The sequence below is a fragment of the Plectropomus leopardus genome, chromosome 8 (genome assembly GCF_026936395.1).
Source record: "Plectropomus leopardus strain MGB_pleo_1.0 chromosome 8, ASM2693639v1, whole genome shotgun sequence".
Classification (NCBI taxonomy): domain Eukaryota; kingdom Metazoa; phylum Chordata; class Actinopteri; order Perciformes; family Serranidae; genus Plectropomus; species Plectropomus leopardus.
Genome location: NC_142183.1, coordinates 18123438 through 18143644, shown reverse-complemented (window position 1 = coordinate 18143644; position 20207 = coordinate 18123438). Strand labels below are relative to the sequence as shown.

The 20207-nt window shown below is 38.2% G+C and overlaps 1 protein-coding gene across 2 annotated transcripts in view; it reads right to left on the bottom strand.

Annotated features, from left to right (window-relative positions):
• The window catches only part of pcdh11 (protocadherin 11), a 152421-nt gene that overhangs the window by 50222 nt on the left and 81992 nt on the right, over positions 1-20207 (bottom strand). For both annotated transcript variants that reach the window (XM_042493963.2, XM_088081017.1), the window contains exons 5-6: positions 14778-14813; positions 6752-6950 (exon numbers count right to left, since the gene is read on the bottom strand). In XM_042493963.2, the coding sequence (XP_042349897.1) occupies positions 6752-6950; positions 14778-14813 (235 nt within the window). The remainder of the gene's footprint in view (positions 1-6751; positions 6951-14777; positions 14814-20207) is intronic.

The window sequence follows — 20207 nt, the reverse complement described above, 5'->3', positions numbered from 1 at the left end:
GATCCCTTCCCAAACCAGACATAAGACTTTCTGAACATGTTAACAACTTCGGAATGGGTATTTTAATTGTACAGGTCTTTAAAAAGCCCACTCAAGTCACAGTGCTGCTGGGCAAATTAGAGGAAGCAACTTTTTGGACAGTCATACATGGTCTGTCCAGCCAACTTTCCTGTTTTTTTTTTTCCCTTAAAAATCTATCTGGGCAAGAAAGCTAGAGCATTAAAAAAATGCTGAAATAGAAGTCTGAAATGATGCTTTAGCAACAAAAAACTCTGTTTCTCATTTCAAAAATTATGCAATCCCTTAAACTAATTGAATCAAATCCCAAAAAAAAACAAAAAACAAAAAAACGCAGGTTAGTTAAAAAAGGTAAATTTATATACTCATGAAATAAATACTAAATGTGTCAATCATAATGTGCTTTTTCCAATATTTGAAGCCTGAACACTCCTTGCATGTTTCAATTAGTTTACTCTCAGCACTGTAGTATAATGTTCAGCTTCCATTATTTATTTATTTTTTTCTGGTTGTGACATTGAAGCACTTACAGTGGTATGATAACCATAAATGCCATGCTCTGATTGTCCTGAAATCCTTTAATATCCTTTTCCCAACTTGTCCTGTTGCGATCGGGATGATTGTACCAGAAAGCTCCTGTCTCAACTTCACAGAAGACTTTGGCAGGGCAACAAAGAAGGGGCCTAATACTCTGGAAAAGGAGGTTTCTAACATGACACTCCTCAGTCGTTTGAAGGAGGGTGGAGAGAGATTTCTGCGAGCTGAGTTGACTCCTCCAGATCAATAGCTCGTCTCTCTCTCTCCGAGACAACTGATGTGGCATTTGAACCAGATAAAACAAGGGTTCCCCTCCACCTCACCTCTGAGAACTGAGCACTTCCTCCAAATCCCAATCGGTTGAGAAGGATACAGATGAGTCCATCTAAATCCCCTTCTGACTCAGCTCTAGACCCCCCAGCGGTCAAAAAAAAAAAAGAGAGAGGGGGAGAAAGAAAAAAAAATCTAAAATCATCTTAAAAGGAAAGGTCCAATTTATGTAGGTTAATACTCACTGTTGCTTCATTTAGCTCTGTTGCAGGCCCACTGGGGCAGCTGTAAAAAGTTCTGGGAGCCAGAAGGCACAAAGGCTTTTATTTATTTATATGAGGGAGAATATATAGCGAGCAGCAAACTGGTGCAAATGATGTGAAAAAAAAGGAGTTTGAAGAAGTTATCTTGTAGATTGTGGGTATAACTGCAAGAAAAGGAATCGGCTGCATTACCATTTTATGTGCGGCATGAATTAAATATACACACCGCAGCCCGAATTTCTCTGATAACATGACAATTTGTAAGGTCATGATGTGAAATGAATGAGAAATGCTTCCTCCCATTTCTCAACAACCACCAGCAACGTACCCTTAAGCAAGGCACTTCAGTCTTAATTACTTCAGTGAAGCTGCTCATTTGTCAGCAGCAGATGATGAGAGGGGCTGGCACGAGTAAAAGGTTGCTCTAAGTGTGTAAATGTGCAGAGGGGCAAATCAAATCAAAGAGAATGCCTGCTCAGCTAACTTTACATGCTTAAAAGTTGACGAAAAAAAATCAAGCCTCACAGTGATATAGCAGTTCATCATCTTTCTAACCTGTGGTCAGCCAATTATCTGGATCTTGCTGCCATGTTGGACTTTAAACTCTGAACAAGGGTCCTCTTCTCCTTTGCATGTCAGCTTAGTCTTTCCCCCTGGTCGCTGATGACATTGTAACACTAATTACAGCTAATTGTTCTATGCTGAATGGATTTAGTCACATTGCAAATGATATGCCATTGGTCAGTGTCACAATGTTTCCACAGAAAAATTCAATGGGGAATGGAAATTTGCACAAATGAATGTAATTAAGAAGCACATTCATTACTTCTAATTGCATATGAGAACCCTCAAAGTGAAACTGAGATTGGACTCATATGAATAATTAATGCAGCTAACTGTACTGAACACTATGGCGTTGTTGCCATCACATAATGATGTGCTAAACTATTGGCATGTACAACAAAATGTACAGTTTTGCACAGAGGCTGGTCCCGCTTTGTCGCAGAGTTCCACAACCGACCAACTTTTTTTTTTTCATTCTCCCTCATGAAATCCCTTTATTTATGGGCAGATTGTGTCTAGACAGTCAAATTCCAATCTCAGCGCAAGCTTGGTATTGGCGTCCAGACGTAATGGGTAAAGTTGGAGATTTGAGAAGTATTAAAAATTCAAGTGGTCCCTGCACACTAGATCAAGTCAAGTGGCCTTTTCCAAAGACATGAAAAAGGGCAGTTGTAAATCAGTCAACTGGAAACTCAGTCTGAGAGCTATTATGAAAATTTTGGACCTACAGAAATCAAAGAGTTGGGAACGCAACCCCCACTTAGTATGAACCCGGCAAGCCTTTAATCAGATTATTTGTCCACTGGCATCAGGAATTATATAATATAGGCTATAAAAGCCTCAGACACAACATTGCACAAAATTAATTTAAATATCAAACAAAATCATTGGTGGAAATCTGTTATTTGATGAAGCAATTCTCCTTTTTAAAAAGTCTGCTTTTATAACATACTGTGCAGCAAACTCTAATCTTATTCTACTTGCAGTGTTTAAAAAGGATTGGCTTATTTTAATAGCAGATTTAGATCTTAGACAGACAAGGTGTAAGCTGGTCATTTGAAAGCCATATGCCACAGATTAAGATACGGCACTATACTGTACGGCTTTTTCATGTCTCTCCCAGAGACTAATGCACTGCTTCAAAACTGCCTGTAGTGAGCTGCTTGTAAGTGGGCAAAAGCACAAGCTCTTAAATCCCTCAGCTCCAACAACAGGAGAAAGAAATAAGTATATTACAAATCGTCCGGAGAACAAAATTGTGTATTGTTTGAAAAATGTGAAGGATTTAGACTCAGGGATTTGCTCCCACTTTGCTGCACTTTGTCTGAGGGCTTAGCTCTGTTTGCCGTTCGTGACATGACGATTCCCATCATTCAGAGAAAAAAAAAAAGCATTTCAGGACATCATCAAGTCAACATGAAGCTTCCCAAAATTTATAAATACATACAAATAAAAACACAAGATTTAATTATTCCATGTCAACAAAACTTAACTGATCACAAGAGTTGTCAGAACAAGGCCAATGCTCATTACTATTAAAAACAACAACAACAACAACAAAATCCACAGGACACAAGATGGCTCAAGAAAGACATTTTCATCAACTGGGGGCTTTTAGTATTGCACTTAAACAGTGCACTTAGTAAATCCAGGAAAATTCAGTCTCTACTGATGCCTAGAAGGCGAATCTTTTGTAAAACTGTGCTGAAAACTGAGTCACTATATGAGAGAACGTCAACTGAAACACATCCTTCTTATTCAAGGAGAGATTTGCATTGCATATCATTATGCATTCCTGTTTTTGATGTTTTGATGAAGTGTTGCAATTTGGCCTAAAGGGACAGGTACGATTCATCATGCCTAATTGTTCTGGATGTGTAGTTCTGTAAAAAACAGCTGTCAGACGTATGGGGGTTGGACCTAAAAACACACATGCTAATGACATTAATTTGCAGCTTTTATCTATTTGTCGAGACAGTGGAGGAAATATCAAAACCTTTGGAACAATGTGTGACAAAAGAGGCGACAGCACAAAGACTGATGGCGGGTGGTGAAGTAAGCCTGGAGGGGGGAAGCAAGAGCCCATAAAATGAACAGCCGCCTAACTCATAAATAATAGAAACATAAAATGTCATATGAACTTTATTTCAAGAGTGGGTGGTCTAATAAAGATGCAGGTTTAAAGAGGAGTTGAGAAATTCATTGTCATAAGAAGGCCACATGGCTTGCCTTTGGCACAGACAATTATTCAGCGCAAGTTGACATTCAGGTCTGAGCTGAAGCACCTTTACAAAACAATACCACGTTTGACTCCTGAAATTCTCTTCCGACCGGCTTGAGTCTTTCAATCTCTTGGCTCTATTTCTTCCTCTTCACTTGGAGTCATTCCATCTCCCCTCTCCCCTCTTTCCACTTCTCCTTGTTCTTTCTGCTTTACAAATTCAGTCAACATGATAAGAGATTGCCACCGCCATGCCAGCCTGGTGCTCATTGATAAAACCATATCTAATCCATCTTAGGCCCCCCCTCTGTCACCAACGCACTCATCTCTGAGACGGTCAACATGCACAGGATCCATCTCTCTTTTTGAACTGAGCAGTACAGAGTCAGAGTTTATCTTTAAACTTCTGGGGAGAAGAAAATGGAGCCGGATGAGTCAGGCGACTTTCACTCTGTCTTCAAATGATGTGTGAGTGCGTAAGTCAGCGTGTGTTAAATCGACAGCATCTAAAAGCAAATGAACTTTCTTAGGTTTGGGTGAGAAAATATGGGGTGTAAAGTGTATTTACTTAAATTACACAAATATTAAATTTGGACTTTCTTGGATTTCTTAGCAGCCTGGAAAGAGAAGCAATAAATATCTGAAAGCTGCATAAAGTTCTACATACATTTCTTAAGTAATAATATATATGCATGTAAAATGAATCAAGTCACTTCATTTAAGGTGTGCATACAACACTCAACACCCACTTATATCAACCAGGTGATGCCTGCTTTTGCCTTTATGTGTTATCAGTAAGAATTACATTACATAAAATTTGGTGTGATAAGGCTACAGCAGAGCATTACAATGGGCTTTGTGGTCAAATAACAGAAATTACTTTTCAAGCTCCAACTACTTATATTAGACTCTGTTAACACTCTCACTTTGATTTTTAATATAGCAATTTTTTAAAAGTGCACACACACTTACAACATTAGCACAGTCTTCTCTCTAAAACTAATCCACTTCAACAAATATCACCCCAGAGGGAAAGTGGGTAACATAAGTGGTATTTGAGTAAGTTTATGAAGTATGAGATGTTTATGTCACTGAATATTAATAAGATGATGAGCAATTGCCTCTGTATATGAATGAATCACATATATGAATCACTGCTGTCACTGTGGTGAATACATTATAGGGAACAGCTGGAGAAGGAGAGGTTTGATCATTAGATGTATGTGCTTGCATGTGTGGTGAGACACGTGCCTGGCGTTAAGATGCGTGTGTGTGTGTGTGTGTGTGTGTGTGTGTGTGTGTGTGTGTGTGTGTGTGTGTGTGAGAGAGAGCGAATATGGGTTCAGCCAATTTCTTGCTGTTACTTACAATATCCCCTTATCAAAAACAGAAAAATCACACATGGGACGGACCTTTGCATGTAAATGAACAGGGAGCCATCGGCAGGATGTCACCCATCTTGTCTAATGTCTAACAAATGCATTCACAATCACACTCACACTGACACCCGAGCCCCGGACCTGTCAGCGCAGCTGCTGGGAAGGCAGATGCACCAAGGACTGTTGTCTCACTTACAGATATGACACAATGGCTATACTGCACGTGGGTGTATGAGAAGCAATCTATTTCTACCTGTCCTGTAGATTTTTTCTGTGGGATCGAAGCAAAAAAAACAAGAAAACAACACATACTTGTTTTGTTTGGGTTTTTTTTCGACAGGTAACTCCATGCAATGGCTAAAGCATTTCTAGAAATGATACACACAGGCCACGGGAGGAGTGAAGGTCTGTGCCGAACCTCAATCCAGCCTGCTATATATGATGTAGGGTTACCTCGAGAAAATAAAAAAGAAATCTAACCCACCAGGACTAGAATATCCAGCTCCAAGAGGAGTGGGGTTGGTATGTGACAAGGGCAGGGATAGGGGACTCAGAATAGCCTTGTTCATGTTAAGGTGGAGCAAAATCATTTCAGCAGCATCATTGGCATGCTGCTGGTGCACAGGCTTTGGATCTACACTACCACTAGTGGAAAAAACCCTGAGTCCTCTGTGGTGTGTCTTAAGCACACTTCTTTTTCCCTTCAGCCAGTTATTTCAGCAGTGATTTTTTTTTTAAAAAAAAATCTGTTGTATATGTATGAGGAAGGAGTTGTGCATCCCTGCGTTCAATGGGGCTTTTTATGGAGAACATCATTGGGCAGTAAGCCATGCAGTGACAGCTGTCTTGTGAATCATTTGAATAAATTCAGCAACAGAGTTCCAACTTCAGAGGTATAATTCCCCTTACGTTGTGCAGCCTAGCAGTGGACGGCATTTAAAAAATTCAGCCTTACAAAATTAATTGTGGATAATAAATGCACTGTGTGCAAGTTGCACACTTAATATTTCTTTTGCACTCCCATGGCAACGTTTTGATCAAATCCAATTTATTTGCTTTTCTAATATGATAGAGGATTTCTGTTTTTAAATCTCAACACGTAAAACTGACAAATAAAAACATGTAACTGAGATTTATTTCTCTCTGAACGCTGCAGCCCTCTTTCTTGGTTGAGCTTTTTAGAAACAAAACTGATGTCCTATTTCTCTAAAGAATGACCCTCCAAAACAGGGTGTATAGCAAACAAAATTTGATGTGCAACTAGCTTGTTATTAGTCGTTTGATGGGAAATTGTGTCTTGTTAAATGTTTGCAGGCTGTATTGTTTCATTGACAGTCGCATTTGTAATCTCAGTAAATTATTTTACTGTTTAAAAACACAGATGGCAAGTTGTAAATTGCATTATGGAGTGTCAGCCTCAAAAGTCACAAAAAATAATAAAAATGTAAAAAATGAAATAACAGATTTGCTTACAGTCTGAGGAAAAATTCAGTACTCACTGGATTCAGGGTCTGAGTTCCCATCTCCCTCGGTGCGGCTGTTAGGTGATGTTTGCTCATAGTACTCCTCCTGGGGGAAGCTGAGGGGAAGAGGCTGGGTTGTGCTGGCCGTGCTGCTAGGCTCCGGGTCTCCCAGCCCGCTGTCACTGCAGCTCTCCTGGGAACCGTCTGGAAGATGGAACGTCACACGGCGCTGGGTCTGGAGCACACCAACAAACAAGAAATGTTCCGTTAGAAACTCTCCCCTGTTTAAAATGCCCAAAAAGTGTAAAAAGAAATAAAACCTATTTAAAAAAAAGTACAGCAGTGCAGTGTGAGTGAAAATAGACAATTATTAAATGTTGAGACAGTCTGAGACAGTTCTGTTGTTGTGCAGGTCACACCTCAAGACTGAAGTTAATTCTATAAACCAAGAGCTCAAGAATACCAATAAGACGCACCATTTAATTATTAAGCAAAACACTTTGTCAAGGTCCCTAAAATGCAAAGCTACTCAGATACTTAAGACAGATTTTAATGTGGAATAAAGGGTATGTTCAACCAAAATTTACAAATGTCCAGATTTTGAGAAAGACCCATTTTCCATCAAGTTAGGCCTAGTTCTTGAACCTTGGTGCTATCTAGAGAACCTATATTGAACCACTGTAATCAAAGATCTGTAACCAGTGAACGTTAACAGTAGTAGTAAGATTGCACATTACATCACTGACCTATGAATTTTAGTTCTGTCATTACAAATTTTGTTTTATTCAAAAAACAAGTATGGGCCGACTATTAATGTGACCACTGCATGTTTTTTTTTGACAATTCATCCCTTGACTTTTCCAGGTTAAAAGAAAAAAAGAAGCTATTTTTTGGTTCCTGCTGGGAACAAACTATTCTCCTTCTAAACCAATTTATTTTTGTTCAAAATGCTCTGAACAGTTCAAAATTAGGTGAGGGAACCACAAGACAACTGGTTCCATGTTGTTGGAAAAGGGGTACTAGTGGTGCTGCCATGGGGGGCCAGAGGGAGCAATGACACCCTGAATAAATTGCTGGCCTCCCGACTTGCCCCACCAGGTGAAAAATAATCAGAGACAGACAGCACTGTCTTTAAAAGATTAGAGCAAAGGTGGTGGTATCCTGTGAAACTAGATCACCTAAATCACCCATTGGTACCAACCTTGTCAGCATAGATTGTTGGTGAGGAGGCAAAATAATGATCCAAATTTAGGCTACATTTTGGTGAGGGAACAACTGGCAAGGCCATTTTCAAATGGGTCCTTTTAACTAATTAAAGGGTTCAATGGGCACCCACAAGCCCCTCAAAAACTTGAGAAGATTTGTTCCCAGTGAAAGTTTGATTCCTTACAATCAATGTCCTCAAAATAAAAGCTGTAGATTTATTTTTTTAAGTAAAAGAACAAACAGCTTATTTGAAGAAAAATGATTAACTTAAGATGCATAGATACATAACAGAAGAATCAGGATTGTTGTGGAACTCAAAATGTTAACTACAAAACAGTTTTTCAAGTACAGAAATTATAACGTTAACTGTAAAATAAGAAACCAGAGTATACCAATAGGCAAATCTCTAATTGCCCGTATTGACACTTTTCAATTAGCCGATGCACTACAACAGAATACTCAAAATCCTGATATTTAGTTAAGGTGTTTAGTTTTGGCATACCACCCCAAGAGTTTTAGAGGCCCATTCTGGCCCCATCTATGAAAAATTTCTGGGGACACCTATGTATCCACCTGAGATTTCTGTTTCCACCCCAAGTACAATGAAGATGAATGGTATTTTATGGTGCTAACAGCATTGAAAAATGCTATTTTAAAAATCAACAGCAATATTTCTTTCCAGAAACAGTATCAAGTTGCTCTCGATAAACACAATGAGAAAAGTTCTGATAGAAACTACTTTTGCAGTAGAAAGTATTTTGTTCACAATGATGTCAGTCCAGACAAACAAGGCCATTCCTTTTGAAGAGACCCATTGTTGCTGAATTTTTAAAAATGTAATATTTCAATGCTTTAAGCATTTTATTTGCCCTCCATTGTGTTGAGGTGAGGACGGAAATCTCAAAACCTGGGCATATAAAACTACTTCAGGGCTAAATCAAAACAAGTAAGTGAGAAATATGTTTTTTTTCTTTTTATATTAGTGAATTAGCCAACCTTGTAAAAAGCCTTAGTGAGTCACCATACTGATGTAATCATCGATTTAAAGTTTGACTGCTGATCTATGTTACTGCTACACTTTTTTCCTTTTTTTGTTTTTCTTTTACATTAGAAACACACATTTTGACCTTAAAAATTTATCTTTTCTCTAAATTTAATCAAGTACTTTTGTTGCCTATACGGAAAAATAACATAAACCTCACTGGCTTTGTTTACTTTGAAAAGATAACGTATGCATGTAACAAGTGGAAACTGTACCTTTCTTTAAAAACAGTATTGAAAAGAGTCAAGTTTGAACTTGAAACTTGAAACTTAAAATATTGCTACACTTTCTGTTTGTGTGCATTTTTAATCAAAACACTGACTCCTTTATTGGCCAACAGAGAGAAATATTTCAAATCAAATCCTGTCATTTCCAGGCATGCATGCAACCTAAAGAAACTATCCTTTATAGGTGTTCTCCTGGCTCCTACAAACAGTTTTGGCCCACCACTGACAAACAAAGAATATTAATATCATCATGAACGGTGACAACAATGCTCTTTTATGGGTGAATGAGTACAGTGAGACAACATTTACGAGGGAAATCCTTGCCTAATTGTTTCAAGCGTTGTTGTTACACACCCAGCGCTGCATCCATCAACTTTACCTGCTTTCAGTTGGACAATATGCTAAAATTGCATCCCTGGGACTAATTGAAACGACGACCTCATAACCCAAAAATGATTTCTGGCCTGTTGAGTCTAGAGAATTACTTTTCAGATAATAAACTGACTAAAAGATTTATAATTGAGACTTCCCGTCCTGATAATAGATGGGATGTGTATTAACAGGTTGAACTCTGTCCTAGTTTTCCCTCACACCCAGTTTAGACACAAAAGAAGTGGAAAAGAGTGTGGAGGCTGAGACTTTGATTTGTAAAGTCTTGGGGATCACAGGAGTGTGGGCATTTTCTTCTGAAAGGTGCAGGCCTCTTTGATTTCTCTGGTGGTTTACAGAAGTTCATGTTGCGACCTTTCTTTTTGGAGCTAAAAAAGAAAACAGATCCTGTGTATGTGTGTGTGTGTGTGTGTGTGTGTGTGTGTGTGTGTGTGTGTGTGTGTGTGTGTGTGTGTGTGTGTGTGTGTGTGTGTGTGTGTTGTGTATGTGTGTGTGTGTGTGTGTAGTGATGTCTGCAAACATGTTTGCGATTCCTCCAGAAAACAAACCACGCAGTTGCAATCATTCATATTGTGAGGCACACTGGGTAATCTGTAGATACCACAGATTTCATTTTTATTTTAGTTTTTTTTTGTTTATATATATATATATATATATGTATATCATTCCCTTTAAGTTTGACAAAGAACAAAAATGAGGAGTGAGGTGATCTTACTTTGCTTTGAGGTAAAACCGGTAAAATTGTCGCAGTGATTTATGCTAGAGCTTGAATTCATGCATTCACATGACTCCCTGAGTAGTATCATACTGCATCACGCTGTATAGAAGCATAAAACACATAAAATATAATTACGCCCTCAGCTTTGGTTACTGCAGTGAATTTTATTCGTCCCATTATTCAAACTGATAGGACATTTTTTTATTTTTTACTTTTTTTCAAGAGCAAATACAACCGGAGCCCAAATTACTATCTTGATTTTCCTCATCGCTGTAGCAACAAAAGCAATATGCAAGTCTTGAATTAAAAACATCATTAACACATGCTCCTTTAAGCTCGGGAGGAGGTGAAGTCTCTGTGCGAACATATTTTTCCTCAGCCACTATAGTGTGTAGATAAAGCACTTATTGTTCTTTGATAAGACTAAATAAGGCTTAGGAAATAGGAGAGAGGCAGAGCAAAATAAAATCTGGCACTAATAAAGGACAAACTGCCAAAAAACCAAGTGCACGAAAAGCTTCATTTAAAAACTATCAGAGAGGGTTGACTAACCTAAATCCACACAATTAGCACCCTGAAAGCACAACTGAGTGGTTTTCAACGCTGTGATGTTGAAACAGCTAGCTAAATATTCTATTTACTTGATTCATCTAGATCCTCAGGCCACAAATCACTGTGAGTGTGAGTGTTTGTGTGTTAGTAAGTAAAAACTGATAAGAAATAAAGAGAAAATGAGTTGAAAAAAGGCAAGCAGTCAAAGACACAAGTAGAAAAAAAACAACCTTCAGCTCATGTGAGATAACATCTCAAAAAAAAGAGCTTTTTGTTGCAGATTTTCTAAATAAGAAATAAAAGAGTCTGTTTACATGCACTGCACTAATTCCTGAACCATATAGAAATATATGATGTAGGACTCCTTGAAATTAATCTTGTTTTCACTGGATGTGTTGTGACATCTTCTGCTGCCAAATGATGAGGTGTATTTCTAAGGTTCTGTACAGAGAAGAAATGTTTTTCCCCACTCCTCGTGCGGTTTTATTCATTTTCTAAGACAGAGAGAATACCTTGTTGGCAAAATCATATAGCTCTGTGTGCCATGTTTGCCCACGCTTTCAAGTAGTCCAAATATCTACTTGTTCTCAAACAGCGTTGGCAGCTGTTTCTCAAATTACTGGAGGATGCACGCAAAAAGAAAAGTCCAGGTTCCAGCAAAAGAAAGAGCCCACTTATGAAAGCTTGGCAACTCTACAAAAAGCATGCTTCCTCTCCACATGACTCTAATTATTGGAAACTTGCTCCAACAATGGCATCCAGAATCTATTAGAACAAACAGCTGTCCATGACAATTAGGACATAATCATTTTGCATAAGGGAGTGTCTTCATTTTTAGGCTGCTGTTAATTCAAGGCCATTCAAGTTGGTGCCAGATGTTAAGAAAAGCCTAATTTGATTTCAAGATGCACTCAATACTAAGTCGTTTAGGACTGCAATATTAATTACAATTAAATACCATTAATGGGTCTTAAATAAATAAAAGTTTTGCCTGCAGTGGGAGTGACTAATGTGAATGAAACATTAATGTTGAAAGACAAACATGACAAACAAAAACAAACATACACCGAGGAGTCAAGGTGAGTGTTTTGCTGAGCATTATCACTTATTTAAAGAAGCTGCCAGAAATCCATAAAGCAAAGACAAGCTGTGGTAAGAGATATCAAGAACAAACAAAGCCCGTTCAGCCAGATAAAACACTGCCTTGAGAAGTATGTACACAGAGATAAAATGAACAAGGGAGATGCGTGCCAAGTTCTACCATATAACAAGCCAGCCAATCCAAAACCCTCCCTCTGGTAACCACCCAGACAATAGGCAGATGGGGACGGATTCAAGGGTTACTGGATTAGAAGTCCGTTATATTTAGATGTAGAGGGAGGAGAGGCCAAGTGGCTGCAACCTTGTTCTTTGGTCGGCCACAGCTCCTTGAGTTTTATTATTATATATATTTTTTCTATATTTTACTATTGCTCTCTAGAAATAGCAAAGAAGTCAGAGCTGCACAGAGAAGAACTTGGCTGACAACCACCCCACTTTGAGTGATAAACAGGGACCACTTAGGAGTGAATCAGGGGAGATTGGCTCTGCCATTTCAGATAAGGATCAGCTTGCGGGCACACCTAGACCTGCATAAATCTGTTCAGAGGAGATGGTGATTTGTCATGTTGCAAATGTGGAGAGAAAAATAAAATAAAAAAACAGCTAGGTTTTTATCCCCCAAAACATTGCCCCACATGTCCCTGTTCTGCCTGATGTCAAGACTCTTCAACATCCACAAAAATCTGTTGATTATTTTATTTTTTTTGCGGGTGTGTCCTTTCTTTTTGTACATGCTGTTTCAGCGCAGCCTATTATGTGTGAGGTGATATGCCACTGTGTGAAATGATGAGTTAGCGGGAACATGGAAGAAGGAGGTGATTGTAGCAAGTGGGTTGAGAGATAGCTGGGTGATTTTGAGAAATCAAATCTTTTTTTTCTCCTTTTTTTTTATCAATTTCATCTGTTATTGAGTCATATGCTACAATGATCTTCTCTGTGCAACATGAACTATGCCAGCTTTAGTAATATTCTGCAGTCCTGGCACCGCAGGATCTTCACTGAGCTGCAATGTTCTTTTGAGCACTGAAACACTGGAATAATTTGTAGTCAGATATTCCCAATATAATAGCTTAGAAACACAAAAGCAACAGATATCTACCACTTGTATAATAAATCCACATCAAATTAAATCACAAAATCTGACAGTATTGCACTCATTATGTGGGACTGCTCTCCAAAAACTACAATTAGGACAAACCCAATCTCACCCACAACTTTTCCAACATATCTTACACAACATTTTTTTATGATAAACAACAACTTACCACCAAGTGAATTACATTATATACTTAACATAAAATTACATAGGTTAGGTTTAGGAAATGAAACATGGTAACGACATAATAATTCAGAATTCACTGGTCTCCTCCATTTTACCCTAGAGACTGACGTTTGTGTCCCATGTGAAATCAAAAGTCAAAGATGCAAATCATTTGCTTAGTGTCCGCTCAAACGGTTACGTAGGTTCATATTGTTGCAGTGTTTTAACACTGACTCACGAGGCTCACACACATCGTAACTTCTATTGACTTCATGTATCCAAACGTCGGATTTTAATGTTGCTGCCACTGACTTTAGCACACTGCTACCTCGCGCCACTGTCACCATTTTAATCAATAAACAACAGACGTTGTTTGAGGGTCAAGCGGGTCTTCTGAACAACGTCAATCACACTCTGGCGGCACTCACACTGCCCCCACGGGAGCGGGGTGTCATTACAACGGAAATAATAGATTTCAGGATTTTATGAATCAATATTAAATTGGCAAAAAACATATTTCAGTGCACTGATGAATTGATTTTATTACCCAGCTCTACCTAGAACGTCATAGTTTGACACATAGGGGGACTGACCAAGCTTCAGTATTTGATGAGTTGGGGGTAAAAATGTGTTCCATATAACTCACAAGCTATAGTGTACAGCAACATTCTCTGCTGAACTTTAAAAAGTTTGAATAGCATGCCATTGTGCACGGTTCAGGAGAAACTCTGACAGTCCTGTTCTCAATGACCAAACTCTGTGACCGTGTGCAGACATGAACTGCAAGACAAAGAGAGTAACTGAAGCACTGAAAAGAAAAGAGAGGGTATGACAGTCAGATGCCACAACACTATAGGATTTAATGTTGATGGCGTCTTACAAGGGTGTGTGAAATGCCCTTGAGCTGAAGTGAATATTTCACTTAAACAAGCAACAATACCGACAATTGAAAGTAAAGACATTTTCATGACATTCTCAGCAAAGCTTTACCTGACAGCTACCCTTGGTAAAGAAAAAGAAGAATCACTTAAAGGGACAAGAAAAAGATGTTGTTCTTAATGGAAAAAATTATGAATCTGAGAAGAAGACATTTCTGCCATCCCAATAAAATAATGCAGGGTTTAAAGAAAAAAGAATATGCAGCATCTTAAAAACCTCACCCTCAACTTTTTATATTCATGCAAGAATATGGTCATGACAGTAACAAAGCAATTTTACAGAGAGATATAGAAAAAATGATGAGTGAACAAGATGAATAGAACAATCATTACTGTTGAATAAAATTCTTGCATCTTTAAAATAAGCAATTTTTTTTTAGATTAAAAAAGGTTTTTACAAGCGTTTCATAACCCTGATGGATTCTTAACATACCAAACCTTTAAACTGAAGTAAAAAGATTATAATAAAATTGTGGTTTTCAAATGGAAACAATATGTACTTGTCAGGCAAAAAAGATTATAGAGGAGACATGCAGATTTATGGTAGGTGTAACTTATGTAAAGTATAGTGACAGACCTTGTGCTTATGGAAATGCACATGCAAGAAAGAGTGTAGAACAGACTTACATTCACAGAGGTTATCTTGCCAAGTTGACAGGCCTCCTGCAAAGACAGAAGAACAGTCATTTCACATCACTGTCTGACTGTAACTCTACAGAGGATTTACTATGGAAATGGATATTTGGAGCCAACAAAAGAAACTGCACTGGGAACTTTCCAGTCTTCTTAAAGTCAGTCAGAGTTCACAATTGACAACCTCATAGATTTTGTGGTTTAAAGTCTTTTTTTTAAGCTGGAATTGAGATTTAGGATACATATTGATTTCTCCTTCAGACTCAGAGTTTGTACAGCACATTTCCGTGCTCAGCTGGCACGCCAACAAACTGGGCTGCAGAGTACACACCCTCTCTCCCCAGAACTGTAAAGAATAGGGCAAACCTGACATTTTGACAACACAAGCCATACAACTGACACTTTGATAAAGATGTTTTCTCTGCATGTCAGGGAGGAAAGTGAACAGAATATCAAATGGAGCATCAAAAATTAACAATAAACAGCGACAAGCTTCTAAATTGGGAACAAAAGACACCCGCAAGCCTGCAAAATAGCATCCTCTCTCTGGGGACTGAGATAACTCACAGAGAGATAAGAGTATTTAATTTTTAATCACCAATTTTGTTTTCTTTGTACTGTGTATAATAATCTGAGTACATGACTTGATTTGCAAAGAAAATAGAAGAAATCTGGCAGTGAGGAGCCACTTAGACAGGGGAGAAGCGGAGAGGACTGCTGGGGTGGAACGGTAAAACAATGAACAGGAAACAAGTTCATGTCAACAGATTATCCCGCCATAATTGTTCACCGAGGGATGCTGCTACTGACTGAGCGATAGAGCAGTACACCCAAAGCTATTCATCAAAAACAAAGTGGAGCTTCATGGTGGACAACTAAACTAAATTAAAAAGTAAAGGTCTCCAAACTTCTGACAAGTAACTGCATGCCTCTGTCAAATAAACAGTGCATTTAAATTCAATTTATTCAGGACTACACTTTTTTCAAGATTTTTTTTTTCTTAAATATAATGGCTATAATTTGTTGCACTTACAGCCATTATGGCATTTATATAATCAATAACAACATCTTCATATTTAAAAAAAAAGTTTGGGGACTGTCTGTTACTTAGCAACAATAACCTCATGTCATGTTCAACCTCAGACATGTTACAATAGATGGGCAGCTGTTACAGCAAAATATCTATCTAACCAGTACCCAACCATAGACAAAGAAAGCATTTAACTGATAAACACAGTGGAGCATTTAGTAGCTAAAGAGGCAGAGATTTCCAACAGAAGCTGGTGGAGACCAAAACAGATCCAACTTTAAGGCAAACATTGGGCTTACATCAGATGGAGTGAAACATGATTCATAAAGTATGACTTCAAGCTAACATGTGGCAAAAAATAAGTTGATGCGGGTTTGATATCCAAATGAGCTGACAGATAAATGAAGCAGAACAATATAAGATGTGGCATAAAAGGTGAGTTAGGTTTGACTAACAGCTTTCAGCTGACCTGTCTGCTATAGTGAGAGCTGCTGCTTATTGACAGACTCAGACAACAGAACAGAGCGCAGAGTTGTGTATTTATTAAACCAATTGGTTCGCTAATTGCAAGTGAATGTCAGTTGGGTCACTTAAAAGAACTGGTCTTCTCATAAAGTCACCTTAATCATTAATAATAAGAACTTGGGAAAATTACAAAAAAATAGTAATTCAACATGAATTGATACAACTGATTCTGTCTAGATTATTTTCATTTAACATGAAATGCACCAGTTGGCTATGCAAAAATTGCATATATAATCACAATCACGCACATGAATGTTCTACATATCGAGAAATACTGTATACAGGATATGTCTAAATAGCTGTTATGACCTTGTCATATGCTGGTAATTATAATTCATACAGTACCCATTGCTGCTACACCAGACTGATATTATGGCTGGAACTGTTACAACACTAACTCCTATAAATTAATTGATAAGGAAAGGGGATGCAAACTGTTTTAATTTTACTTTTTAAATGAGAGAAATTAAAAGTTGTTTTTTTTCCTCTTCTTTTTTTGCATATTTGAGCAAACCAACATTTGTCAGGTCTGTTTGAGGATTTACTCATTTGCATTCTCTGACTGGTCATTTAAGCAGGATTTTACTTGAGGCTGCCATCAAGCAGTTGTTTCTTCTCCAAGTAATGTTTTATTCAGCATCTCGTGACACTTACTTCAAGTTACAGACCTTGCCAGCCAATTAAATATATGATAATGTACATGAGGGATCGGAGAAGGTGACCCTTGCTTGTCTTGTACTTAGATGACATTCAAAATAGTGGTTGTACATCTGATTGCTATGGACCATAAATGTGTGAGTTTTCTCTTTTTTTTCCCCCCTGAGTACGGATTGGTCAGTGACCCTCTCTCCGTATGTACGCCTCTCAAACTAGCGGTTTCAAAGCACCCACATGTAAGCCTGTGAGAGAGAGTTATGCTTAAGATAAGTGCATTTGTTGGTGAACCACATCAAAGTACAGAGGGATGTCTTAGCGAGCAAAGGCAGTGGAGCTCGAACCAAGCCTTTGATCACCCCAGGCACTCTGATCATTAAAATATTGGATAAATAATTGATTAAAAACACCAGACCTTATTGTGCTCTGTTTCTGTATCCAAATGAATCCCAATTTTGAGACACGGTGGCTGCACAGTGAATACATTTATGTAGGTGGGAGTGAAACAACTATAGTGTACTATAGCATATGGCATGCTTTCACACAATGTACGCAAAAAATGATATATTGTTGTAACGTGTGAAGCACAATCTGACTACAGTGCAGTCTTCGGAACTGAGTTATAGTCGACAGGTTGAAGTGTTAAAATAACCCGTCTTCTCCCGTCTGAGCTGTGGCATTGGCAGGTTGGCATAGAGGCAGAAGGACAGGGTTATAATCAAAAGGCATAGACAGAAGGTGGGTAAGAGTGCATTCCAGCTGTGCGTAGGTGACTGGAGGGTAGCTGATATTACATCTACAGTGGAAGCCAGCAGTGTGCAAGACAATGAGCCCACTGTGTGCATACCTGGGATATTAAAAAGAGAAATTTTCCATCAGCTTTTGTACATACACTAGTAAATCTCCCTCAGTGCATTTATGTTTACATTTAGAGTAGAAAAATGAATCCAAATTAATCAAGATGTCTAACGTAGAACACTGGACCACATGTTTCTGTATTCATTACTGCACGAGCCTCTAAGCATTAAAGCCAAGCAATATATTTTACAAGACTATTGGGTTGCCAACATAAGCACAGCTGGTAGTAATTTTATTGGTAGACTTGTGTGTAATCTTAGTCATTTTAGAGGCTAACTTTACACATACACACAGTTTGACTTAATGGAGTACTTCATCCCCCAAAATGATCATTTGTGTATCAGTTTCTCACCCTGTTTTACGCTGAATTCGGGAATATTTAGGCATAAACACCACAGGCATGCTACTCGTCCATGCATGAGACTATTGATGCAGAAGTGTTTTAAATAGTAACATTTTAGCGAAAATTAGTTTGGGAAGTACTGAATATATGAGTGGATAAATGAGACTTGGATTATACGGCACACATTGTGTGAGAATCTGTAAATAGATATCTTGTCATAGTTTCTAAGTTGTCAAATATTGATCCCTATAACTTCAAATTATCAACACTTCTGTTTTTTGGATTCTTCGTTCACCGTGGAGGCATACCAGAAAAACAATTTTCTTCCCAAATTCAGCATAACATGGTGTGACTAACAGAGTTGTTAAGATGCTGATCCCAGTATCAGAAATGCTTCCAATACAGCATAAAATGCTGCATTGGTGAGTAGTCTATGTACTGATCCAATACCATATAATTTATATATACAATTTAAAGTAGTTTCACACAGATAAAATTGCAATGTTCCCAGAAATCAAGAAATGAACCCACTCCAAAACTGTATGCATTTGTTCTTGTGCTATGAACCAAACCATACAACTATAGCCTCCTTTACACTGGTATATTATGTGTTTCATGTCTGTGTCAGATATAGACATTGAAACTGTGATGAACAGTGGCAAAAAAAAAGTCAGTATGACCATTAAAACACCATTTTGTCTGTGTGCTTTTGCTGTTAACTGCACACATCATGCTGTAAAAATGAGTGAGCCTCAGAATCTCTGGATGTGCTGCAGCAGAGCAGTAGCCAGGCCATGCCTGAGCAGCACTCATTCCAGCACTGTTGCTGCTCTAAACTGTTAACATGGGCACTGGAAAAAATACAACATGTTTCACGATACACAAGCACAGCTCACACAAGCAGTGTGACCCTGGTGAAACCGTGTCAAAACGGTGTCTGTATTAACAGGGCAGCCAGTGAGTTGGGACGATGGGCATGTGTTATGTGTGCATACCTCTGAAGAAGATTTAAAAAGCAGCTTGCAGCAGTTATTTGGCTAACTCAAAGAACGGCAACTGAAAATGTCCACAAATTGGGAAAACAATTGGGGATGATTTGGGACTTCCTCAGCAAAGGACGAGATTGGCAACCATATGACAGAGATATGCCTGTTTTGGTTCAGCAATGCCAGCTAGATTTTTAAAATCACACACTGGATGGGTATGATGCCACCATCGTTTGTTTCAGTGTAAAAATGTAACAGGCACCTAAAGACAGGACTTCATGGTGGACCAATAGCCCAATCTCAGTGTTAAAAGGGCTGATATAGCTATCAATTCATATCCATACAAGGTTTGTAGTATACAGCCGTCTTTTAATCATTTATTTTAAATGCAGTGGTATCTGACTGTCACTCAGAATCAGGCGACACATGAGTTCAGGCATTAGAAACAGTATTGGCAAAGAAAAAAATCTCTCTCACCATCTCCGGTTTGTTTCTGATATACAAATGGTCAGTTGGGGAATTAAATATTTCTTCAACAAAATTCCTGGACTGTGATATAGGAGCAATGAAGGATGGAGCAAACAGCAAAGCTAGCTCTTTACAAGTAATGATGGGGAGGCAACAGGAAAAAAAGCAAACATATTTACTGTAAGTGAGACAAATCTTGGAGAGCCTTCTCAGCTAATGTTGAGAATATGATGTGCTGCCCTTATTTCTCCAATATCAGAATTCATGCACAATTAAAAAAACACAGAAACACAGTTGGCAACCACTGCACTGTACATAAAACTAATATGCCTTATGACTACTCACACAAAAATAGCCAGAGGCATTTTTACACACAATAACTATACATCTGGATTTCGATCATCTTGTTATTCCAATTACTCTGATGGGATGGGCATGAGAATACTAAGGAATAACAATCAACTTTATATGTGTTGTTCTCATTTTCAGCAATTACTGCAGTAGATGTAAAGATGGTCATTTAGCTTCACAAGGACATTCTACACTATCTTACAATCCTA